Source organism: Chamaea fasciata, unplaced genomic scaffold, assembly GCF_029207755.1.
Source record: "Chamaea fasciata isolate MVZ Bird 193981 ecotype frontalis unplaced genomic scaffold, bChaFas1.0.hap1 SCAF_1, whole genome shotgun sequence".
Classification (NCBI taxonomy): domain Eukaryota; kingdom Metazoa; phylum Chordata; class Aves; order Passeriformes; family Sylviidae; genus Chamaea; species Chamaea fasciata.
The window spans coordinates 18,158,937-18,175,911 of NW_027094086.1; the positions used below are offsets into that span (position 1 = coordinate 18,158,937).

Sequence of the window (16,975 nt, forward strand, 5' to 3'; positions counted from 1 at the left end):
AACCCTCACCTCCTACCACACAGGGAAATGACTCAGTCATTAGGTTACTGGTAATCCAGTGGGGAGTAAACCTTGTGGGTATGGCTTTTTCAGTGGTGAAAAGGTTTCTGTTGCTTTTTCTTTTTTCTGTTATGGAACAAAAGCAGCACTCAAACCTCAATTTTATTGTAAAATGAAATTCCGGCATGCTAGCCAGTCCTCAGTAGTATAACTTCCCATCTATTTAGTCTTCTTCATACAGGGTGTTTGTGCTCACCTCCCTCCTACTCCCACGGTAGCACTGAAATGCTGGTCCCACGGATTTCTTCTGATCACTGGGGCTGCAACAGCAGACAGACATCCTTCTGACACTTCTGATTTCTCTGGCTCATATACCTGAAATGACCAGAGGTAAGTGAACACTGCCAGTATATGGCAGTGTTCTGGTATTTATTGTTCACTGCCAAAGAACACACTCTCAGGTCTCACCCACCATGGAAAAAGAAACAGGAGAAAACGACCAACAAACCACCACCCAGACGTCATCCCTCCATCCTCCTATGTGCCATAGTTGGCCACAGCACATGGATGGGAACCTGCCCCAAAGAGCCGCCATAAAAGATGCAACTGGTGGGAGGCACCAGGCAAGAGACTGTGGGAATGGACATGGAAACATAAAGACAAAGGACTATAGGGCTTACCCAGAACCCAGCAGTGCACAGATTTCATTACACCTTCCATATTTCAAGCAGACCTCTAACCTCACTAACTCCTACAATTTCCTGTATCTGCAGCCTTTTTTGCATTAATTTTGTTTAAAATGTTGATCTTACTGCATTAGTCAGCAATCACTTTCACTGCTTTCTTTCTCTACTTTAGATGCAGATGGCCATCTATGAAAAGTTACTCTTCAACTGCTTACAAATACAGAGCCAGGGTGATTCAGACAACTATCTGTTCTGCTTCCACTTAGGAGTCTGGCAAATGAAGGACACAAGATAAAATTTTAAAAAAAAAAAAAAAAAAAAAAAAAAGGTGCCTAAATTTAAGAATAAAATCCATGTCTAAGCACTTAAGCACTTAAATATGTGGTCTGATTAAAAAAAAAAAAATTGGAACCAAGAAAGTGCCAGCAAGGCCAACTGGGAGTTGATAACTTGGAGAATTCCATCCCTAATTTTGTTGTCTAAGTCTGAATCCAGGAATAGGGACCAGGATCTCATTTTGAACAAAATATTTGTATGTATGCTGCCTAGAGCTGGAAGGAATAAATTGGATCACTGATCTCCTCTGGACTGAGAAATCACTGGAATTTTTTTTAGAAGCATTGTTCATGTTATACAGGCATTCAGAAGATTGAATATGACAGTTGGGCATTGAAAAGACATAAGAAAGTCTGTTCTCATTCTCAACACACATGTTAGAGCAGGGTACCAGGCCCTACTGCCTTGGCATAGAAGGCCCAGGTATCATCAACCCAGAACCAGCGTAAGACACCGCTCTCTGCACTGACCCCAGCCACCCACCAGCCTGTCAGGCCCAGATCCCCAAAATTCACAGTTATGTAGTTGGCTGAAACACCAAACTTCTTCTTTCTTCAGCAAACTTCACATTAAAAAAAAGGGTCTAAAGAAAATCAGATATGTCTCTTGCTAGGCTTCTCCATCCAATTCCAATGACGGTGTCATGTATTGATTTGCTCTCAAAGACGCTCTCAGATGATCACATCTACATCTCTACTGAGTAGATAGTTTGTATGTGGAAAAGCCTTGATGTTCTTTGAAACTACTCTAATAGTTGCAGCTGTTTCTTTCATATGGCTATCAGGATCAGAATTACCTGAATATGGGCGCTTCCCAAGAGGAACAAATTATCTGTATTAGCAAAGGCTCCTTTCTAAGTCTGGGTGGTGCCTACACTTAACTAAATCAAATTTTACTTAAAAGCTTATTAGAGCTTTTGGCTCCATATAGACATCACATTTCTGGGAAGTTTTGATCAAAAAGCTTGGCATGACTACAATTACAATATTGTTACAAGGCACTAAATGGTATTGATATGTTTAAAACAGAAATTCTGTGTTCATTTTATATACTATTTATCTCAATTGCATAAATACCAGGGTATTTATAGATTTCTCAGTTTTAATCTTTCAAACATATTTCCAGCTTACAATAAAGCCTGCTAATAATGGCCAAGCAGCCCATAGAATAATAATTTAATTTAAAAAGGAATAGCAACACTGATTTCAGAATTGAACAGACAGCAGCTATTGACATTTAATTGATCTATTAATAATTTTTTTATGGTTTTCATTCTTGATTCTAACTTAAACAGAATAAACTGCAATAGCTGTCCAGGGAAAGAGATACAGTTCTACTGGGTAGTTTTCTTACCACCTCGTGATCAATCCACATTTACATGGTTTTCAATGTCTAAACTGAAACAAACATTCTCAGATGGGCAGTGACAGCAATGAGTGTTGTGTCTGTACTTAATGGAATAAAAAACACAAACCAACTTGTCAGACACACCACGGTGTCAAGCTCAATTACCTAAATAAACAGAGGCAATGGTTAATTTTACTTGCTGCTCACTTTTTAAAAACTGCTTCACTGTTGATTTTTGCAGTCTCTTTCTGGGAGGATTACATCTGCCTAGTTTAAAGTTTCACTTCCAAACACCATGTCCAAAACCTAAAAGCTTGCTACAGAAAAAATGAACAAATTAGGGAAAAGATCCTTCCTTCTCTGGGGAAAATTAGCCTGGACCCTAAGAGGAATATTATATAAGCAAGCCTCATCTATGAGATAAGCAGCACAAACAAGCTGTGGCCTGCCATGATGGAAGCCCACCAGAAACTTCCCATGTGAGCAGTCACTGTAAATGTGTCATTCTCCACTGCCTTGAGGTAGATGCCTACATGCCACCCAAATGTCATGAGGAACCATATTATCAAATACACATTGAAAGCAATTAAAATACACAGGGATGATGAGAAAAACAGTTTTGCACAACAGTCTTATTTTTTTAAACACAATCTAACAACTATCATTGTTTTTGGCCATGCAAAAGTGCAGCAGATTTTGTCACCTTCTACAAAGCAGAGACTTAGTGGATGTCTGCTGACTCACTCAAGCTGAAAAGGTGGCTCGTCCTTCCTCCAGCCACCCCTTTGACTTGGATAAAGAGTCTCCCATCTGGAACTGTTTTCCTGAAGTGATTTCACCCCATGCTGTTTCACACACGCGCACAAAAAAGGCCCAGGGACTGTGAGACCCAAACTGCAGTTGCCACATCACTGTAACAGATCTTTCCACCTCCAGGTCATTCAGCATGGATCACATCCAACCTCAGATACTCTGTCAAGCACCCACAAAGGATTTGAGCAGACTGAGTCCAAGGCAAAGGCTCACACGCTGACCTTTAGGTGTGTACTGGTTCACTCAATGCACTGAAGCCAATAATGTGCAAAACCTTCACAGAGCAAGGATCACTCTGGCAAACTGATCATCTCTACCCTCGCCTCCACCAGTCCCAAACGAAAACAGATCTGCAAGATTCTCCAGCTGTAGAGATGCCAATGGGAGGAAAGTAAAGCAGAGGACAGGACAGTCCTTAGTGGGAGTAAGATCCTGTGGGAAGACTCAGGGCAAAGTGCAGTCGCAGCAGCAGCTGGGCAGAGCTCAGGTGCTGTGCTGGGTCTCCAAGCACACGGCCCTGAGCACCAGTTCTGCAGGCTCTGGGCTAAGCCAGGCCAGGCTTATTTAGTCCTTTCCACCACGACTGCTCAGCTCAGGGATCCCAAGTGCAGATGAATGGCATGTTCTTTGCCACATGCCAGTGGTAACCCTACTATGGCATTGGGTTGAACAGGCCTATGTGCTTCTCCAGCCTTTTTTCCTTCCTGATAAGCATTGAAAGGATTGCACTGCTTTGTACAGGGGACTTCCTCATCACAGGGGAAAATAAATTCACCTATGGAGTGCACAGATAAAGGTTTTTCATTTCACATCTAGCAGCTGAAAAACAACTTTACCAGGTGATGTTGGTGGGGTTGATTTCTTTTCTTTTTTTTTTTTTTTTTCTGGTTGGTTGAATTTTTGTTGTTTTGGTGGGGGTTTTGGGTTTTTTTGTGTGTGTTTTTAGGGGGAGGGGTTGGGTTTTGTTGTTTTGGGGGGGGGGTGGTTCTGTTCATTTTTAAGAGGCAGATTAATGACCCATTTATTCCTGGTAACTAGCCTCTGGGTAGACTCAAGTGGTGTGTTGTACTACTGTAGACAGCAATACAGTAGACTACTTGCTGTAGCTAAGCAATAGTCCTAACATTCTATTCATACGCTGGGTAAGTACTAAGCAATATTTTGAGAAATACTAAGCCACTTTAATTTTCTAGACAAGACCACAGTCAAAAACTGTACTAATGCTCCTCTACTCTGACACCAACTTGAAGGAGGGTGAGTGTAGTCCTTTCTTGCATATGGGTGTATGTGCACATCCCATAGCACTGTTTCACTTGAAACTCTATGGTTTAGATTATAACAGAGCTTTGAGTTTAGAGCTGAATATATAGAAGCTCTTAAATTACAGGAATTATTACTGCAAACCTGACTGCTGCTACAGTTGGTGTTCTTGGAAGATGAGAGCGCAAGTAACAAGAAGCTAACAAATTCATGCCAGTAAGTCAAGTTTAATTTGCTTTCCTTTTCCCCTCCCTTCTAAAGCTGGCTTAAATTCAAGTTCCACTGTAAATGCAGTGACTAGCAAACATGGATGCCATTACAAATATAGCACTGCCAAGAGGAAGTCCTCCGTTGACTAATAACAGAGTGTCCAACAGCAACTGCAAGATATTCTGGGCAGTGAACTGAAGAGATTTAGGGATAGATTCTAAAAAAGATGTGTTTTTGCAGCTACATAATATGAATTGTATAACACTTGGACAAAAGATTTTGAAGAAGTCACCCATAATTTGTATCACAAAGGTAGAACTGGATGTTTTGGTGGCTCTACAATGATTTTACCTCATCAGGTAACACTAAGCTCTCCCTGTCAAGCCTACTACCAAAGTATGGCTGAGAAAATAAAGACACAGTCATTGCTACACAGCCTGGCATTGCAAAGGTCCCAAGCTTTTGCTGTCAACTGAAACAATATGAAAATGTGCCCTTTTGTTTTGGAAAGAGGAGACTGAATGCTTGATAATATTTTTGTGTAGCATTTGTCACTGTCAGAGCACAATACAGAACATAATGAAGTTCATTTGTTAATTAAGTAACCCATTCTCTGAAAACCTATTCTGTAATGCAACACAGCATCCGTAAAATCACAAAATCATTTACTAGAACTGAAAAATTACTTTTACAAAGACCATATTGTATGACAGCTTCTCTTCTCAGCAAGCCCTTTCTTGCTGAGAGTGCAGGGAATTTCATGCAGTTACTTCCCCTGCAGAGAATTTTTAAACTTTATTTTTAAATTTGAAAATGGAAAATACTCTCAATTTCCACTGCTGCAATTGAGTAGTTCTGCTGGAGACTGCTCATGCATTTTCATAGGAGTAATTTAGTTAACCTTTGAAGTAAACACAAATTTGTCAGAAATATTTGCAAGATTAATTTCTAAGCTCTAATACGTGTAAATTTTGCCAAAATACAAGCACAAATCAGAGTGCTAAACAGTAATTCCAAAGAGATGGTAAGCAGTAATGAAAATGAGAAGGTGCTAAGCAGCCAAGTGACATGAAAATTGTCATCAAATAACTGAAAACAAGGAAGAGAACAAATTCCCTTACAGAAAGTGACACACTTAATACCCAAGTCCGACAGTGCTATATTAAAAGCTGCCTCACAACAAAGCTTTACATACAACACATTTTAGCAGGAGATGCCTGCTACACAAAAATAAAGCACTGCTTGTTTTTAATACCTTGAAGGTAAAAATGTTATGCACTAAGTAATTTTAACCTTCAGTAAAACTTCCCACCATTTTTAATTTTAAAATGCAACCAAGTTACACGAGATGTAGGCACAACAGAGAAAAACACTAATGTGGGCTTAAAACTCTAGATGGCACACTCATACAATCAAAGACTACAACAGAAATACACCAAGACCAACTATGATATGTTTCAACTATGATACATCTTCCACACAAAGCATATATAATCTAGCCACATGTACTATTCTGAGGCCAGTTTGTGAATTATTATTATAAAAGGATATGTGCTATTTCTCCAAGTTAGAATTGGATTATTTAATATAGCACGATGCAGTATTTGCAGTTCTGTATTTCAACAGCAGTGAAATAAGCTCTTTTATGACTTCACATACAATTAATTCTCATGGCATGGCATCCATTCTGTCACACTCCAACCTACTCCATAGATAAGCAGATCCTACATATTTCTTGAAGGCCCAGTCTCATGAAAAAACCAGCTCAGTTGTACAAATTTTCAAGCTTTGAAGGAAGATTTTGTTGCTGATTTAAGAAGGAACTCAGCTGTGTTTTATTACATCAAGTCCAGGATCATAATAAAGACAGTTTAATATACAGCCTTCACCTTACTCATCTATATGGATTAGGCAGTATAAAATCTCAAAGTTTAATCATCTTGGATCATTGTAACAGCCATGAAAACATTGCAATATTGATGTTAGAATTTGCCAAGGGTATGCTGCTGCTGTTATGCAATCTTACTGAAGCTGTAGTAAATTAAATGATAGCTGTGCAACTGGATTGCCACAGAACACACCTGAACAACATCCAGAATGATCACAAGTGCAAAATGCTTGAATTAGGGTGTTTGACTCATCAGACAAATCAAAAAATTCAGGAAAGACAAATGAAATAAATTCATCACAGTCAATATATGCAGAAAATTCATACCAATAAAGAAAAACACTGAGAAAATCAGCAATGACTACAAAATAACCAAATGATTAAACTTTCTATTTTTTGCATATTAAAATATAGTTGTAATATGAGATAATAAATGCATTGAAAATACTGTCTAAAGAAAGTGGGGCTCTCCACACAACTTCATATTTCTTATCCTTATGCTTCCAGGGCAAGGGCTGAGGCCTACAAAGCACAAAAATCCCACAACAGAGGGCTAGAAACCTAAATAGCTCTTCAGAATCAGGCTACAGTCAGAACCAGGGCTCTGAAAGGAACTTTACGGGCACTGAAGGCCCTGATTTAAAACCATCTTTGGGTTACTGACATCCTTGGGGAAGCACTTCAGCATTCATTTGATTATAAGCAACTGCTTAAACAGGGCTGACCCAAAAAATCTGAGAAACTTTCTTCCTTCAGAGGATTTCATCAGCACTGCCAGTTGCTTAGCCGGTCTGGAAATCACATTTTTTAAATATCAAGTCGAAATCATACACACATACCCTACCCATGTGTACATAAAACAAAATCATATAAATTCATGGACTGCCTTTCTCAATAAGGCCATATAAACACAGTCCATTATTTACAATTTAAGAAAAAAACGCTTTTTAGGTAATTATATGAATCGTTGATTTGAACTTTGTATAATTCAGAGCTAGTAAACCAAAACCTGTCTCAAATTAGAAAAAAAAAAAAAGATATGGTAGTAGTTAATGGGAAGGTGGAACTCTCCTGATTGAACTAAATATCTGGTAGTGTTTCAGATAAGTAAATTGAGTTCTAAGTAATATGAAAGGGTACAGTTATGGTCAGTTTTTTATCTTCTAGCACTGCAGGGCTGTTGGGACCTGAAAATTATATGCAGGCAGGTTTGGAATGGGTCCAAGGTAGACCACACTGGACTAAGTAACATCTGGTGTACATGGCTTAGGTTTTTCAAAACTGTGTCTGGCCAGCTGTAAAATAGAAATTACATACATCTCTGACTAAAGGCTACACGTAAAGCTGGCAGAGCTAACCGTGTGTTACTTGGAAAGGCACTGTTGTCTTCTCAGCCATGGGTACATGGGTACAACTATCCTGGAACATGTGCAAAGACTTTCCAGTTACGCTGTAAAGATTTTTACATCAAGTGAATGAGAAATACTTGTAAAACCTTCATCTTTGACTAACATTTCTCCTACCTCTCTTTCATGCTTAACAAGTTGAAAACAAAGAAAAATCAAGACACTTCTAATAGCCTGGTCCAGTCTCAGGATGTTACGAACACAGACAACATGCAGATGTCTTCAGAAACTGTTACTGTGGTATGAAGTGCTCCAGAAAGCACTTCAGCCATCCAGTGTCTTGGGTGTTACTGCAACGACACTGTGTAAGCAGGAAAGAGCACCTGACCTGGCATAAGTCTAAAAAGGCTTCTTCATTTAAAAAGAGGAGGGAACCAAAGAGATGCATCTAAGAAATAAAAGAATTAATGTGTTTGAGTACAAGTCAGGATTTTTTTTTTAAGAAAAACTAAACAGCGCTTCATGATCTTAACAAAAACACCAAAAACATTTTTCTATCCTTTGACATGTAAATTTTTGTTGGAAAAAAAAAAAAAGATTTGGGCAGAAAAAAATGTAATTGATCTTTAGTGAAACAAGTAAAAGAAAGGAAAGCAATCATATATCTAAAATCATAGGCTGTCTTTAAAGTAAATTACATATTTAGATTATTTTTACCATTCCCCAAGGAGAGCTGGTTGTTCCTGGGAATGGCTACAAGACATATGAGGCTTTAAGGGATAGCCTAAACCTCAGCTTTCCAAGATCACTTCCACATACCAGTTCAATGTGCTGAAGACTCAGACCTCATGACCACATGGTTGGTTATGGGTTTTTTTTAGTAGAAGCAGCTGAAATGCCAGTTGATCAAATTTGCCTTGCCTGTGCCAGGATGGAGACCCTGGCTGCTTTGGGGTGACTGTAAGAGCAATGCTGGTCCTCAGTGGATGAGCTCCCACTCCACCAAATTCCAGAGTTTCAGCCACTTTGCTGCTGTGACTGGAGGTGTGAGCACAGCATGGGATTTGGCTCTTGAGGAGGGAGAGGTAGGACAGCGTGGTTCACATGGAGGGCTCTACTTCTTCAGTTGCAGGGAAAGGAAAAGACAAGAATTTCCTCTAAGGATCACCACCAAAAAATGCCTTTTCTTTATAATTAAGCTCATGCTTGAGACAGTAAGAATAATATATTGCTATATATAAATAAACAATAAATATGTGAGATGGTGATGTCCATGGGGAGCTCCTGCTGATAGCAAACCTCTCCCACTAGTTTGGGTGCCCAGCAAAGTTCCAGTTGTGGTAACTAAGTCCAGTGAATATTTCAATAAGATTGGGCCACATACACTCAATGTGCCAAGACATTATTAGTCCTTGGGTCTGTAAGATCTGAATCCGTTTTCTTCTTCTTTGTATGCAACACAACACATTTTTTTCAAAGGGATGTCTGAGTGCTCTCCCCTGCTGCAGCCACCCCCCAGCATGGTGAAATGTTGGGTTGGGCATGTTGGTCACACAGCAACTTCAGCTGTCACTCCTGGCTGGCTGGAAGCCACTTTATGAAGGTTTGTGACCTGTTGCTTTCACAAGGAGTCATACTGTAAAACTCCAAGAGAAACCCCAGGACAAAGCACCTGCAAAATTCACTTACTCCAGAAATACTTTTTCATTTAACAGCATCTGAAACCATTAAGTAAGAAAATAATAGTGTTCCTGAAAGTAAAAAAAAAAAAAATAAATAAAAAATAAAATAAAAAAATAAAAAAATTAGGCCAAAGCATTTTCCTTCCAAAGTCTGAAACATAATTCCTAGGCTATGAGTATTGCAAATTTTTATCCCTCAATTACATTTTTGCTCATTTTAAATCTAAATCTAACGCAAACTGCAACTGAGATTTTACAGCGTATCACCTCCATATTTAAAACTCTGTCACTAATTCCAAAATGTCAGATTTCTTAGAACAGGCAAAATGCACCTTTAAAAGCAACAGTTTATATAAAAAAGGGCTTAAAGGGCTAAGGAACTCTTTGTAATAGGAATGCTCATTGCAAAGGTAAAGCAGAGAGAAGTTAGAGTGTAAGAGTTAGAAATAGCTTGATTTTGTCTTCAGAGCAGAAGGTTGCCTATGCAAATATGCCACTGCCTAGAAAAACATTTCAAGTGACCAAAGTAAAGGATAAGAGCAAAATTTTACTATCAGAAATGAGACCTGGTTACTGGTCCTGTGGATGCTGAAATGACAGCTGAGCAGAGCCCCCTTAGAACCATTATCTGTCTGAGAGATGAAGAAATGCAGAGAGGTGAAGGACGGAAAATACGAAAGAATAGGCACACAAAACGTTCTGTCCAACAGTGTCACCTCAAGTTTTCTTCTCAAAATTGTCTTGCTTGAAGCCATGCTTCCACTTCATAAACTGTTTTGCAGACATTTCAGTGTGGGAGATGTTAACACCACAGACACACAGCAGTGTGCACTGACATGCTAAGCTGCAGTTATTTGCTGGCACTTTACTCCTGCTTCACCACCTTGCACTGTGTGCTTATGGTTGATACTCTAAATTCAGCCTCAGATCAGAGTCTTTAAGCAGAGATTGCGGTATCCACCATGCTTCAGAGTTCCCACCCGCCTGTTTCTGCAGTGCCAGTGCCGTAAAATACTTCCCTCCAAGCTTCCTTGGCAATAGTTGCTAACCTGAGGGGGTAAATTAATCCCTCCTTTGTGCTCCCCAGACATACACCATCTAAAAGAAGTCATGCTTTAAAATACTAACAGCTTAGTATTTCACTACTTTTTCACCTTTACGTGGTGAAGGTGCAAAGTATTACTTGCACAGTACTCTCAGCTTTTCTTCTGCATCTGAAAATATTCTTTTTGATTCAAAATACAGGGAGCACAGAAGAGGTCCAGCTGAAATTCAGAAAAGCTTTTAAATAACACCATGGCCAGAGATCGCTTCACACTGACCTGTAACTCAGTAACTGCTTGATCAATTTTCATAAGGCCCAAATACCTAGAAGGTCAAGAAAAAGGCAAACATACTTTTTATAATAAATTTTGGAACTTTACCTACACCCACATCCCTGAGTGACCTATAGGTGGATTCACTCAGGAGCTATGTGATGCAGCTGTGAACTACTGGAGGGAAAACCAGCAGACCTCTGCAGCATAGGTCCAAGGCTATCTGAACCCACTCATTCACCTGAACTTGCCTCACATCCATGCTGAGTGGATACAAGCTAGGAGGCAACTTTATTTTTTTATGACTGAATTCCAGGAGCAAACCCCTGGGTAGAGTGGGTCTAAGTGTACACCAGCATGTACACACCACGCACAGAAACAGCATCAGGCAGGCATCTGTCTCACACTTCCGGCATCCCTTCATTTGCTGCCCATGGTAAGACATGTTTTAGATCATATCTCTAACCAGCTTGTATGGAGTAAAGGATTCCATGTCTTGGTGTTTTCCAGGTCCTTCCTTGCAGTGCTTGTCCCAGTGCTGCTGTGGCTCCACCTGACCACACCTGGACTCCTCTCCCCATCCCACCAAGGAGAGGGCCAAGCAGTGTACTTATTTCGTAGCAACACCTATGAGCAGTGATTTTTGGGGGGAGCAAAAGATTTCATTAATTGTATTTTACATTTGAGGAATCCAAAGGAGAAAAACCCTAAATTACTGAATTAAACCATGTTGCAGAGCCAAGCCAGTAACAAAACTCAGGAAGTGGGAGGTTGCTTCATGCTGGTTACAGAGCTATGCCATTACCCACAAGATTTTTGTCATTAAAAAAGATTGAGTAGCTCCCACTGCACAAGGGAAAAATAACTAATCAAAGATAATTTCCAGTGAAGTTACCTATTTTCTGCATACAGATTTCATCTGAGATATTTTAAACTACCCAGGGAGGGGACAAAGGAATAACCCCACAGACTAAATGACTCAAGAGATAAGACATTACTAGTGTAACAAAGACATTTGTTAGCAAACAGCACTTACAGGTGTCTTTTATAGAAAGATCAGCCTAATAAGGAAATGTATCTACTTAACCCTGCTAAAATATTATAAAAAATGAAAACTCACCATACTTTAGCAGGTAAGAAAAATGAAGTTATGTTTTAAGATCTGTCTTTGCAATGGCGTGCACCTTCCTTGCCAGCACCAGTTGTCATTTGAGGTCTGAGCCAAGCAATGTGCTAAATTAATCTCAAAGATTTGAAGATGCATCTGTATGTCTGAAAGATAACTGACTTTTTTCACACCCACACTGATTTGGTCACAAATACAAAATTCAGTCCCAGGAGTAGTTCATCACATCCCCTCCAAACCAACCTCTACGACTGTGACATCAGCACCAAGGATGGTAGTGGGGGAGCCCACAGATCAGGGCTTGTCACAGTGTGATCAGACATGTCACAGTGGCCCCAGTGACATCACCACCCAGGCCTAAGCTATAAAATAGGGCTGTGTGTCAACACAAACCTCAGAGTCGAGGAGAGGAATACGGAGCTTCCCCCACCCTGCTCAGGCACAAGGGCTAAGTCAGAGGCTTCTGGTGCCTCTGACACAGCTCACACAAATTTCTCTCTTCTCTCCAGGTTTGTGCACTAGCGTCAGGAGGAAAATGCCAGCACAACTGCGCAAGAAACGCGACAGGGACTCGCCAAATGGGTCTGAATGCAACACAGCACAGACTGAAACTGTCCGCAAGGAGAAAGGTGACAGCAAAACTCGCCCTCCCCACAGTTCCCGGTCACTGGCACACAGGGCTCTGGGGCAGTCACTAAAGAGACAACAACGATGCCAGGGCCAGGCAGGAGCTGCCCAGCTGGGCTGGGCTCTGGGCACTTGCTGGACCACCCGTGCCTCACCTGTCCAGCCCTTCAGCCAGGACCACACACACCCAGCAGGGCCCTGGAGCTGATCGTGCACGGACACTTGCCCAGCCCCACAGACGTGCTCATGCTCGGGGCACTTTCTCTCTCTTTCACCAGCTTGCATGCTGTGCCGCCGGATCCAGGTGGACACCCACATCTGTGGAGACAAAAGAGTCAGATTTAGGCTCTGTGTCCACACCTACTGCCAGGTGACTTCTCTTGGACTCCCTCCAGTATTTTGCCCAGAACGGTCCTGCCTTCCTGACCTAACAAGCTCCCGGCCTTCTCTGCTTTGCAGATCTTCGCCAGTGGGCTTTACCCACAAGAGAAGACGGGGGAGTATCTCTTTGGGGACACCAGACGCATCATCAGAGAAGCAGCCAAGAAGGTGAGAAGGACCTGGCAAAATCTTTGCACCAGGACAGGGTCCAGCAGGTCCTCCTGTTCCCCAGCAAAGAAGCCCCAGAGCCGGCACATGCAGGAGCCTTGGGCGCAGGCAGCTCTGGGGCCTCTGAGCCAGCACAGCCCACATCCTGCTCCCTGTCTGGAGATGCAGACCAACCACAAAGCCCCAGTCCTGACACTCAGGGGGCTGCTGTGCTCTTTCCAGACCTGCTTCATTTGTAACAAGACGGGGGCCACCATCACCTGCTGCCAGATGGGCTGCGAACGTGCCTTCCACCTGCCCTGTGCCCCAGACGGCCAATGTGTCACCCAGTACTTTGGGGCCTACAGGTAAGGGCTGCCCGTCCTCACTTCAAAGCCCTCACATTCATCTCCAAGCCCTTTCTACCCGCACTGGCCATGCAAGGGAGGAGCCCATGGGGACAGCTCCCAGTAACCTGCCACACACAGGGGCAGAACCCGCACAGGGCCTGGTGCTCCCTCATAGCTCCAACACCCACATGGCCGGCAGAGCCAAAGGACTCTGTACTTGCCGCCTTCCCTAGCCCATCTCCTCCATCTTCCTCACAGGTCCTTCTGCTGGGAGCACAGCCCACAGCAGAAACTGCAGCCACGTCCACGCCAGGACAACACCTGCGGCATCTGCCTGGGCACCGTGGAAGACAAAATCTCCTACAAAACCATGGGGTGCCCCGCATGCCAAGATGCCTACTTCCACCGGCAGTGCATCCAGAGCCTGGCTCTGCATACTGCCCTCAGCTTCCAATGCCCGCGTTGCCTGAACCAAGAGCCGTTCAGAACGGAAATGCTCACCATGGGGATCCGACTCACCGAGAGGTTGGCTTTTCTCCTCCCAGCTCACAAGGCCTCAGGCACAAGCACGGTGCCAGGCTCCACTGGCAAACCAGAGCTTGTGAGCCCCAGACCTTCCTGATAGGTGCTGTCAACACCATCCCTGGGTATGTTTTCCCTCAGGAGCAGCTGCTCCCTTCGCCCTCGGCAGGCCTTGAAGCGGCGCTACGCTGCGGAGGAAACACACACAGAGACAACGTACAGCCCTACTGCAAAACACGACAGGATTGACAATGGGCCAGCCCACAGTGCTGAGGCCTGCAAGCCCAGCACTTCCAGACAGGCAGCATCACAGCTGTCCCAGGGCAAGTGTCGCATCAAGACTGGCAGCTCTTCCTCTTGCCCTCGGCAGACCTTCAAACGGGCCTACCCGGAGGAAGAGAGCGACCCAGGGACATCGTACGGCCCACCCGCAAAACACCGCAGGATTGACAATGGGCCAGCCCACAGTGCTGAGGCCTGCAAGCCCAGCACTTCCAGACAGGCAGCATCACAGCTGTCCCAGGGCAAGTGTCCCATCAAGTCTGGCAGCTCTTCCTCTTGCCCTCGGCAGGCCGTCAAACGGGCCTACCCGGAGGAAGAGAGTGACCCAGGGACATCGTACGGCCCACCCGCAAAACACCGCAGGATTGACAATGGGCCAGCCCACAGTGCTGAGGCCTGCAAGCCCAGCACTTCCAGACAGGCAGCATCACAGCTGTCCCAGGGCAAGTGTCCCATCAAGTCTGGCAGCTCTTCCTCTTGCCCTCGGCAGGCCGTCAAACGGGCCTACCCGGAGGAAGAGAGTGACCCAGGGACATCGTACGGCCCACCCGCAAAACGCCGCAGGATTGACAATGGGCCAGCCCACAGTGCTGAGGCCTGCAAGCCCAGCACTTCCAGACAGGCAGCATCACAGCTGTCCCAGGGCAAGTGTCCCATCAAGACTGGCAGCTCTTCCTCTTGCCCTCGGCAGGCTGTCAAACGGGCCTACCCGGAGGAAGAGAGTGACTCAGGGACATCGTACGGCCCACCCGCAAAATGCCACCGGATTGACAATGGGCCAGCCCACAGTGCTGAGGCCTGCAAGCCCAGCACTTCCAGACAGGCTCTGTTGGGACCTGCTGAGGGCACTCTGGCGGCCAACAGTCAAACAGCACAGCCACGACATCCATACATGAATCCATGGATCTTCCACGGATTCACGATGGACAACCGCTCCCAGCCTGGCCCCGTTCGCATGAGACACATCTGGCGGCAGCGACGGCGGGCAAAAAAGCCCTACAGCCGGCCTGAGTTAAACAGCAGGACAAAATGTCCGCCAGGCCGTGGTCCCCATCAGTCTCACCCCTCAAAAACACATAGATAGATACATAGGTGTATAGATAGGGAGAAATGCAGGCAGATAGACTGATAGATGGATAGATAATTACATGGAAAAGAAATAAAGTTTGTTTTACATGAGAACCCACATGCCTTTTCCAATCATTTTCCACACTTCCTCCAGGCCACTCTTAGTGGAAGGGACACGAATCTGCTTCCCCATGGTTGGCAGTACTGTCCCCTGTGCCAGCTGGCCTTTCCAGACACCCAGCTCCATGGCCGTGCCCTTCAGGCCTTGCTGGCCCGGAAAAGCTGCTCTCAGTGTCCCTGCAGGCCAGCGCTCAGCTTCTGTGCCATGTTCACATGCCTGAGCCCGGCTGCACCCACACCCTCTGCCCGGCTGGGACATGATTGGTGGACACAAGTGACCAATCATTCGAAGGTGGGAAAGAAGAGAAGCAGTCTCATACTGAGTTCCCTCTTTTTTCCAATCATCTCTGTGCCAGAGACTTGACTCCACACATGATGGATAGGTCACTTTCTGGGAATACAAGAAACACAAGTTCAAAGTCTCTTGTAATCAGGTAGACAACATAAACCCTCACCTCCTACCACACAGGGAAATGACTCAGTCATTAGGTTACTGGTAATCCAGTGGGGAGTAAACCTTGTGGGTATGGCTTTTTCAGTGGTGAAAAGGTTTCTGTTGCTTTTTCTTTTTTCTGTTATGGAACAAAAGCAGCACTCAAACCTCAATTTTATTGTAAAATGAAATTCCGGCATGCTAGCCAGTCCTCAGTAGTATAACTTCCCATCTATTTAGTCTTCTTCATACAGGGTGTTTGTGCTCACCTCCCTCCTACTCCCACGGTAGCACTGAAATGCTGGTCCCACGGATTTCTTCTGATCACTGGGGCTGCAACAGCAGACAGACATCCTTCTGACACTTCTGATTTCTCTGGCTCATATACCTGAAATGACCAGAGGTAAGTGAACACTGCCAGTATATGGCAGTGTTCTGGTATTTATTGTTCACTGCCAAAGAACACACTCTCAGGTCTCACCCACCATGGAAAAAGAAACAGGAGAAAACGACCAACAAACCACCACCCAGACGTCATCCCTCCATCCTCCTATGTGCCATAGTTGGCCACAGCACATGGATGGGAACCTGCCCCAAAGAGCCGCCATAAAAGATGCAACTGGTGGGAGGCACCAGGCAAGAGACTGTGGGAATGGACATGGAAACATAAAGACAAAGGACTATAGGGCTTACCCAGAACCCAGCAGTGCACAGATTTCATTACACCTTCCATATTTCAAGCAGACCTCTAACCTCACTAACTCCTACAATTTCCTGTATCTGCAGCCTTTTTTGCATTAATTTTGTTTAAAATGTTGATCTTACTGCATTAGTCAGCAATCACTTTCACTGCTTTCTTTCTCTACTTTAGATGCAGATGGCCATCTATGAAAAGTTACTCTTCAACTGCTTACAAATACAGAGCCAGGGTGATTCAGACAACTATCTGTTCTGCTTCCACTTAGGAGTCTGGCAAATGAAGGACACAAGATAAAATTTAAAAAAAAAAAAAAAAAAAAAAAAAAAAAGGTGCCT

General features: G+C 43.7%; 1 protein-coding gene across 1 annotated transcript; it reads left to right on the forward strand.

The window, feature by feature from the left end:
* Window positions 1–380: 380 nt before the first annotated feature.
* On the forward strand, window positions 381–16,301 carry LOC136300846 (PHD finger protein 7-like). The gene is made up of 8 exons (XM_066203527.1): window positions 381–390; window positions 12,520–12,639; window positions 12,916–13,007; window positions 13,097–13,186; window positions 13,409–13,533; window positions 13,774–14,116; window positions 14,408–14,856; window positions 16,232–16,301. Exons 1-8 carry the CDS (start codon window positions 381–383, stop codon window positions 16,299–16,301), a joined length of 1,299 nt encoding a protein of 432 aa, XP_066059624.1.
* The last annotated feature ends 674 nt before the right edge of the window (window positions 16,302–16,975 follow it).

Excerpts from the sequence above, each read along its gene's own strand:
- LOC136300846 (XM_066203527.1), top strand. Across the intron at positions 13,534-13,773 it reads CAGTACTTTGGGGCCTACAG|GTCCTTCTGCTGGGAGCACA; the intron begins GTAAGGGCTGCC and ends TCTTCCTCACAG. Across the intron at positions 14,117-14,407 it reads CCACTGGCAAACCAGAGCTT|ACCTTCAAACGGGCCTACCC; the intron begins GTGAGCCCCAGA and ends TGCCCTCGGCAG.